At 39.9% G+C, this 9,744-nt stretch overlaps 2 protein-coding genes across 2 annotated transcripts; both read right to left on the bottom strand.

The window, feature by feature from the left end:
• Window positions 1–1,525: 1,525 nt before the first annotated feature.
• Window positions 1,526–4,929, bottom strand: hoxc5a (homeobox C5a; the record flags this gene model as incomplete). The annotated part of the gene is made up of 3 exons (XM_079741179.1): window positions 1,526–1,734; window positions 2,582–3,080; window positions 4,900–4,929. The coding sequence occupies 3 exons, from the start codon at window positions 4,927–4,929 to the stop codon at window positions 1,526–1,528; spliced, it is 738 nt and encodes a 245-aa protein (XP_079597305.1).
• A 29-nt stretch (window positions 4,930–4,958) lies between these two features.
• Window positions 4,959–6,118, bottom strand: LOC307078952 (homeobox protein Hox-C6a; the record flags this gene model as incomplete). Its single annotated transcript, XM_079740990.1, has 2 exons — window positions 4,959–5,263; window positions 5,725–6,118. 2 exons carry the CDS (start codon window positions 6,116–6,118, stop codon window positions 4,959–4,961), a joined length of 699 nt encoding a protein of 232 aa, XP_079597116.1.
• Between the last annotated feature and the right edge of the window lie 3,626 nt (window positions 6,119–9,744).

Here is a 9,744-nt window from a genome sequence, read left to right on the forward strand (position 1 = left end):
GACATAGAAAAGGGGATTCGATATATTGTCCACTTAAAGTTAAGGCCTGTCTGTACACAGAGTACGCCTAAGTGGACTCTGAGCTAGCCAGTTTTCTGTAAAGGAGAGTTCAGTAGGATCTGTTAGTTGAAAGGTGAGTTGATCTTTATTTACTTTAAGTAAAATGAGAATATGGGCTGAGATCATGGTGTGTACTCTGCTTGCATGCGAGTCAGTCTTCTTTTATATGGGCGTCGTTAACGCACAGTGCGGCACTTTCTCAGATCTGACAAAGGGGAAGGGTTTTCGCGATGTCTTATCACGGTATGGTTAAAGGAATTACTGGTTTGCATCCATGTTCCATTGTAACGCGTGTTATCACAGGCTGAGCGCCTTCCTACCCTGACAAAACAGGAAAGGGAGCGCGGTGAAGTGGCAGAGAGGGGGCAATAAAGTTTTATTATAGGGCTTTAAACTGGAGCGTTTGTCACTCCTTGAAATAGTGTAAAAAAAATACAACAAGCTCGCAATACAAATACTTAGCTAAACATGATCGAGTCATTGATATCAGTTGATTGACATCATGAAGAATTTCAGACTTTGACATGTTTTGGTTAAATATGTATCCAAAATATATTCAAACCACAACTTCCTTTGTTGTCACTGAAGTGCAACTTGTAAAAAGAACAAAAATAATAATATTAATAATAAAATAATAATGTAAAAGGGATTACATCATTTGATGATTCTGTTTTTATTTTATTGATTACGATTAATAAATGAACAGTTCTCTTATTCCTTAGACATACCTCTTAAGCTTACCAACTGTAAAAATGACCTCAATTGAATAATACAACAATATTATTGCACAATCCTACATAGTAAATGGCATAGCTACTAGTTCATAGTGGTATGTTACATGCATATAACCCTAACAAAACAATCACAACTAACAGCTTACTGACACCACAACGACGTTCCTAACGTGTGCATCTTTAAAATAAAATAAAAATGAAAAAAAAGGACAAACGACAATCTTAACAAGTGATTGACTAAGTGCTGGCTATGATAACTTAGTGAAAATTTAAAAGCATTATGCTTTGATTTATACGTAGGTTTATTGGATTAGTTTAAAAACTTTTCTGCCAGATTGACAGTAATGGCATGGCTATCAGTTAACATTCTGCTTTTATCTTAATTAGACAACATGGAATATAATTGGCATGTGGGCCTACTGTATAGCCTTCAACTAGTTAGCCTTTAAGAAAGACTTTCAGTGTGGCTCAACCACTCATCTTCACTCCGGCCCTCGGCGAGGTAAAGTAAGGCTATCGTCACATGGGCGGCAAATTAATTTAGAAATGTAGAGCAATTGATCAAACTGAGTGATATTCAATACATTAGATCCCAAACTGCAGGAAGTGACATATAATTGGTGATGAAGCACATAGCACGGTGTCATGATGTCATTGCTCCGAGCGGTTCATCTGGAGGTCACGCAACTCTCCGCAGCGTGCTATGTACACTGCGTTCACGGGTGTGCTGCTTATTCCTTCAGTTTGATCTTTGAGTCCTTCTTCCACTTCATACGTCTGTTCTGGAACCAGATTTTGATCTGCCTCTCGTTTAGGCACAGGGTATGGGCGATCTCTATGCGCCTGCGGCGACTGAGGTACCGGTTGAAGTGAAATTCTTTCTCCAACTCCAGAGTCTGGTAGCGGGTGTAACTGGTCCGTGAACGTTTACCTTCCGATTCTGAAGTGGTATTAAAATCAGTTAGCTTTCATGTCTTACGAGAAATACACACAGAATTACATAAGGTCTACTCTCACAGGTTTTTTTAAGGTATAGAAGGCAATAGTTGCCTTTACTCATTAAATATGTGTTGGCCTTTAGACCACTGAAGGCTACACATGTACATATATTAAAAAGAAAAAACACAGCAGAGGAAAGACAGTATCTCATTACTCATAAAATATTTATCGTTTTTTTTAAATGCATGCAGTGTTGGCATATAGGCCCTAACCATTTCAACGTTATTTCAATGTTATTATCAATCAAAATGCACACAATCTCCAGCAAAAACTAGAAAACATGGGCTAAAAGTGGCTCCAATACAAGCCTGGACATAAAGGCAGGTCTACCCATATCTGTTCGATGTGCAGAGTTCAGCAATAGGTCAGGGCTTAATTTTACCTAGAGTTCAAATGAAGGTTAAATCTCTTCAAAAAGAGAGTTGATAACAGAATGCATGGCCTGACAAACGAGTTCAATTGACACGTCCAAAAAGTAATGAAATAATTAAAAAAAAGCCAAACAGCAATGCTCAATGTTAGGCTATTTCATAATTGTATCAAAGATTATTCTGTTATCCAATTATACATCTATAAATCAGCCCAGAGATCACCTCTTCACCGTAACGGAGCAGGTTTACGAGCAATGGATGCCTTTGTCATAAAATTTATGACCGAGAGTTTTTATTATTTCCTGCGTTTGGCCTATAAAACTGAAGAGGAAATTTGGAATGGGAAAGGAAGTGCAGCAGCCACGAGCGAATGGGGAAACCTTCTCGGTGGCACATTAGAAAATAGGCAAACTTTACCGTGGTTTATATGTAGTTTTGTCATCCAGGGATAAATCTGTGGCCGTGGTTCACCCTCCTGATGCTGGCTTAAATTTGTGTTACGTTTAATCGCATGCGTACTCTCGACTTTCCTCTCGTCGCCTTCGGTCTTGCTCGTGGATTTCCCACTATGGTCCATGTCTCTGTCAGTCCCCTCGGCCGGCAGCCCGGTCCTGCTGTAGATGAGAGCACCTGGGTCCACGGAGCTGCCGGAGACCATGGTGAACTCACGTCCAGGCGCTGCAGGGAGATCCGTACTGCCACGCAGGCGAGTTTTCATCTCCTGCCGATCAGCAGAGGTTGGCGGGACGTGAGAAGTGAATATCCCGCTGACATTAACACCCCCGTATCGACTGGACTGGCGCCCAGATAAAGAACTACAGTTATCGAAGCTAATCATAATATGGAGAAGTTGCCTTGATTGTTTGCATGAGAATAGACGCGCAAATGTCAAGAGCGCAATTGAAGTATAGCCTTCCTATAGTTTATGTTAAATGCTGTGAATATATATAGAGAGATAGAGAGATAGGTAGGTAGATAGAGGCTGTATGTATCTGCTATTTCGGTCTTTTGTTGAGCATAGCTTTTCTTTGTAGCCTTCTTGAATTTCGGAGCTGTCGGTTCAAAAAAATAAAGCAGGATTTATAGGTGGGTTTGGCTATATGGTATCTATTTTTTCTTGATTCGACGTACCCTGCCCAAATATGGGGTATTTGTGTGGGATCACGTGCAAATGTTGGCCAGTCATAAATTGGCTTGATACTCAATGGAGATATTGATGAATAGGAGAAACGTGTCCGGTAAACTTTAGGCTGTGAGTTGTTTAAGACCAAGCAGGGGTTTTGGTGAAAATGGCAAGACTATAAGACAAGAGCGTCATCTGGTGTTGGGTATGGGGCAGGGCGGTCAGGCGGTCCCCCCCCCCACACACACACACACACAGACACACACACACGCACACACACGCACACACACACACACACACACACACACACACACACACACACACATACAAACACACACACACACGCACACACAGACCACCACCACCACCCTAATAAGCCATGGTGCGTGCCCCTCAAAGACAACCGTAACTCGATTTTCATTGCGCAACTGCCCGGCACAAAGGTATAACTACTGTTCAACAAATAAACCAATAATAATAATAATAATAATAATAATAATAATAATAATAATAATAATAATATTAACAACAATAATAATCATCATCATAGTCATCATAATAATCGTTATCATGCCTACAAATTATAATAATAACAATAATTGATTACCACCAACTTAGAGACACTTGAGAATGTTCTGATGGTTATTGTTATAATAAACACGTGCGTATGCCCACTGTCGTCGTAGTACGTGTTTTATAATACAAATATAGTTATATAGCCTATATATCGATATCATCAGTCTCTCAAAGAAAGACACCAACAACGTTGAGGCTTTATTATGAATCTTCCTCATCTCCAGACATTTAACGTAAAATCTAGGCCTATAACGTGTATTGTGAATATCCACCGTCATTACCAATCAGTTGAGGCGGACCCCACCCATATCACCCTCAACGAATCCCAAACAAAATGGTACGAAGAAAATGGATAAATGTTTTTACAAATATTTTATTGATAATTTCTTATAATACACAATTTTGACAAACATGGATTTGTAACCCAAAACAAGTGACGGATTACGAATGTACAAATCTATCTCACAAGAAAAGCTTATCGAGTCTAATAATAATTGAAAAATGACTAAGCTCAGAGTTATAAAGCAGCTATCAAAGCGGTTAAATGCACATGTCCTCACAGGATTTACATAATATAATACTACTTTGAATATATACAGGCATCTCCGTTTCCTGCGTGTTTTATCCCGTGCAACTAGGTAGGCTATTACATTAGAGTTGTAAAATACGTGAGCGTCTGATCCTTCATATGGAATGTTAATGGAAAATGTCCACTTAAGTCTGACTTAGGCCAACACTGCTGGTTTGAGGGGGGAGTGATAAGGTTTACAGTGATGGATTGTGCTCGGGACAAATAGGATACTTTTTTCTTCAATATGGGGAACAATTTGAAGTCAATATGTTTATTTTATCACACAAACACAAACTGGAATGAAATGTAATCACACGCTCCATTATTAAGATATTCCGTGGGCCATGTGTGGACGCCCGCAGGAATGTGGACTCCTCTATTTGATTCAGCGCTCGCAATGTAGATATGAGATAATACGAGAGCGCAGTTCAGCTGTTTTCATGCAGTTAAGTCTCTGGTCCATACATCTTTTAGGTAGTGTTGTTGGGTATCCATCGTTATCTCCTTTTCATTTTAGCTCTTGTTCATTCCTTTTTCTTCTCCTCTTCCTTCCTCTCCTCCGCATCACTGCGTTCCTCCTCTTGAGTGGCTGCTGTCTGTTCAGATCCAGTCACTGTGGACGTCAGGTTGCTCTCCTTCTTCCATTTCATGCGGCGGTTCTGAAACCAGATTTTGATCTGGCGTTCTGTTAAACAAAGGGCATTGGCGATTTCTATGCGTCTGCGCCTCGTCAAGTAGCGGTTGAAGTGGAACTCCTTCTCCAGCTCCAGTGTTTGGTAGCGAGAGTAGATCTGACGTCCTCTGCGTCTGTCGGACCCGTAGCCTACACCTATATGGGATCAAATGATATGACAGAATGTGGTTAAACCTTGTACTATAAAGAGCATGACACAATTAGACGCACGGATATGACCCTGTGAAGTTCTATAGTAAAACGATTGACTTGTTATCAGGCTTTTGTTGGAAAAACATTATCAAGGCGACAATAACCCAAACATAGAATGATAAAAACAACTGCATTTAATTGCACCTTATTGCACAGATTAATTTTGTTAAAATTAAACAAGGGAAGCATGGATAATAATAACTTTCTAATACACCGTGTTCAAATACCATACCTGTAAATCATTCAAAAACGAAAGCTGTTTGTTTGCATGTGAAAAGGCCCATCTACAAGTCGAGTGGATACAGTAATGGTTTATGGGGCCATAAAAAGTAACTTACTCCTTTGGTAAGACATATCGTAAAACTGGCCCATTTCCTTAATTTATTTGTCGTAGTAAAACTCACCGCTGTGTGAGTTCATTCGCTGCATCCACGGGTAGATCGGCACGTTGCTCTTCTGCTCCTGCGCTCCCCTCGCCTGATCCAAAGTGTACTCCTGTGAGATGTGGCTCTGTGAACTGAGTCCCATGTTTGTTTGTCTGCAGCTGGGTAGCACATCTTTGTCTTGAAGAAACACATTTGATCCATATTCGTATTGCGCCCGGCCAGAGCCAAACACGACGTTGTCTTGAGGAGAGTAGAAAGGTGCATATATCCGATTTTGGCTCACAGCAGCCCCGTACGACGAAAAGTGTCTGACAGTGTCATAGGTGGTGGAATTTAGGGGTACGTTTGGTAAGACGTCTTGACCACCGGATAAATGGCAGGAGATCGACGGATTTGCAAAATAAGAATTCATACCTTGTCTCTTACCCTCTCCAACTCTCCCCACTTCTTTATCGTTCTCCTCTGAAATCCCTTCTCTGTAAATCCGCTGTCCTTCTAATTTCACCAAAACGACACCTTTCACAATGAAACCCTCTCCCGCCCTCTGATGCTCTCAATGCAACTAACCCACTTTGAGGATTCAATATTATTAATTTCCAATCTCCGGTAAGCCGCTCAAACCCGAGTGTTATAGCTGAGCCTTGGCTCCGGGAGAGACAATATGACAATGTCAGCTGACCGTTCTCCACCAATTGAAAGGCAGGAGTGGAGGAGAAACTGTAGCTTTTAGCTCAGAGCTACATTACTGTTAAAACTCCGACAAACACGACACCGAGCACTCACACTGGTCGTTGCTACAGCATTTCTTAGTGGAAATACACATTTTGAAGTTCACTAGACCGCCGGTGCACGGATAATTATGTCAAATAAATACCAAAACCTCGATTTAGGCTCTGTATATTATAAAGGCTGTGCTATATCACAAATCATAAAGAAAATTCCTTTTACATCTGGCAGATTTATTATACATTTTATAAAAATTGAAAAATAAATTACACAGGATATCTAACGACATTGGTACCTGTGTGACGCAGTGCATGTGTCTGTGTGAAGGTGTGTGTGTGTGTGTGTGTGTGTGTGTGTGTGTGTGTGTGTGTGTGTGTGTGAATGTGTGTGTGTGCGTGTGTGTGTGTGGTGTGTGTGTGTGTGTGTGTGTGTGTGTGTGTGTGTGTGTGTATGTGAGAGAGATAGTGTTTATTTCTGTAGTTGTTCATGTATGTAAGCCATCTAAACCGTAACTATACACTGCACACCGCGTCATGTGTGATGTTGTTGACATGCTCATCTGCATATTATACATTTAGCCAATTCATATCGAACGTTCTGAATAGAAAATAACTTTTTTGTTCTGGCATTATAATGTGTATAAATAGCATGTGTCATTTCAACTATCGTGGCTTCTATTGAGTGCACTGGGGGAGGGTTGAGGTGGTAAGAATGCGTTTATGGTCTCTCTTCTCTGAGGGCAATAAAACAAGTGACATTCCCCAGTTTCCAAACACCTACAGCAAAAGCTCTGCAACAACGAGCAGCAAGCTGGAAGAGGAGAATGAACAGCTTTTGTACAACATTTGGAGGTATAGGCCTACATTTACGGTATTACCGCGGATCTGCAGTCTGCATGTAAAGGCTAAAAGAGAAAGGAGCTGATATCAACAAGGTATTTCGGCGGCCCTTTTGTCGATCATCGGTTCAGTTATGCGATTGTCCAGCCTGCAGACCATCCCGTCACAAGCCACTCAGTATAGCCACCTTCTTCACTAGGCCGCATGTACAACCTCATTCCATCCAAGTAAAGGTCCACATAATGTACAGGTTCACACCCAATAATTGTTTTACCTTAGGAGAGGTGTTTCTCTAAAATGCAAAGCGAAGTTCTCCATCTTTCCACATACAGCTTCAACATTCCTTGACATGGCGGGAGGAAATGGAACTAATAATTATTTGAGATGTGGAGTTGTGGGCTATATTATGGGTTTGAACAGGTCGAGGGAACCGTTTGCGTTAGAAATGCACAATAGGAGTGTGGCTTTTGTGTCTGGACTATAATCTGAAAAAAAACACAAACCGGCTTCCCGTTTATGAATTTCATCATCACAAAGCTTGTTATTTTAAAGGCCGGTTGCTATTTTTTCCTTCATATGCCCTCCTCATAAAACACGTCCAACAGAATTGATACAGCTCTTTTTTTTATTCACGCTTGCCATGCGTTTTTTTTGTGTTAAAATAAAATCCCTCAATTAATTGAAAATAAACCCAGTGTTTGATTAACATAATGTATCCTCTAAGTCATTATTAATAAATTAATCCCACAATAGTTTGATAGATAATGTGGCATGAGCATTCCGTTGGTCGATGTGTTTTACTATATTGATTTCTTGAATAGGATAGATAGTTGGAGTCTAATCGTGCAGCACTGTTTGGTCTATTGCTTTGGACGTTGAATGGAACATAAAAGCGACAAGAACAAAGAGGAGGAAGGAACTGGGGCAATAAAAGTTTCCCTTTGCCTTATTCGTGACCATATGGGACATCCGCACGGCACAGATTCGGGGCAGCAGAGCATACTAGGCTATAATAAGAATATTTATTTTTTATGAAATAGGTGAGTCTTCTGAAAATCATCCACCTTCTTTTTCGGTTTTTATATTAATATGTTATAGCTGGAGCATATTTTCATCTAAATTAAATTAAATTATTATAAAAAATCTACACATATCCAAAGTACATTTGTGATTTTACTATAATAACAAATTATTGGTTGTAAATTGTCTCTTAACTTAAATCGGCGCTGATAATTTCTTGCGCATTATTCTTGAAATTACTCACAAGCCCGTGAAAGATAGTTTCGCAGCTTCTTTATTTCAGTACTAATTAAATGCGACCCAGCAATTATACATTATGCCACCTTTAATAAGAATATCTATACACATCATTATAGTATTATATATTTATTGGTGGCCGATTGTCATCTAAAACTTCTATCAGAATTGTGTCTGGGAAAGGAATAGCGGATGAACAGCGGAGGCTGGGTGGGATCAGTCCAGAGAACTAAGGGTCCTTTAAAGGTATTTTAGTGTTTTATTGCCGCCCGTGGGAGAATGCGACTTCGGAAGTAAAGAGAGCCCGTTTGGTTCAGGTTTGCATTCCTATTGCAAACGTAGTTACGGATTCTTGAATATTCCCTTCAATAACACAAGGAAAAACGTCTGCTTAATATAATCCATATTTTAGCACATTTCAGGATAACAAAAGCATCGACTTCATCGTGAGATTTTCTTAGGGAAAATGTAAGGAACTTGAATTCCAACAACAACACCACATACAATGAATTATACAAATAATCATACTTTAGCAGCTTTGTTAGTTTTTGATTATTGGTCTGCATTTCGCAGGTGCATCTTGATGGAAGGTGAAACCCAAACTCTAAGGGATCTTCCCTTTGTATGACAGGCGTCCAGATAAGGACGTATATTATTGCAATTTCTGACAAACAGCTATACTATCGAAAAAGTAATAAGGGTAGGATAGACTGCCTTAGTGAAACATAACAGGCCTTAAAGGGAGCAGGACATTTAAGCTGATCGGTGAATATATGTTAACCGGTTGTGTGATGTATTATTTTGACCAGATTCATCTAACTTTAGCATTAACAACAGTAACAGCCTGCAGACTGCCCCGGAAGTGTAGGACTTTATGTTCGTTAAGCACTCGGGGAACGGTTTCCAAATGGGCGCCCGTCAATCTACACCTCATAAATTATGACCATTAGTAGGTCAAATTAGGCTATGCCGGGTAAAATAACCACTTCTTTAAATATAGACCTTAGTCTTTAGAAATGTTCATTGTAAGCCTGTTTTATACGGTGCCGAGACAATCCAATATTGGAGAGTCAGAGAGTCAGAAATTCGTGTTTAACTTTTTACTTAACATTTTAAATAGCATTGAAATTGCCTCAAAGGTGTAGGTATATTTTCTTTGTTTGAGTTCATTTTCTGTCATCTCTCTTTGCTTTCTGCAGGCACAAAACTAAGGAGC

This window comes from Pollachius pollachius, assembly GCF_949987615.1.
Source record: "Pollachius pollachius genome assembly, chromosome: 8".
NCBI classification, from domain to species: domain Eukaryota; kingdom Metazoa; phylum Chordata; class Actinopteri; order Gadiformes; family Gadidae; genus Pollachius; species Pollachius pollachius.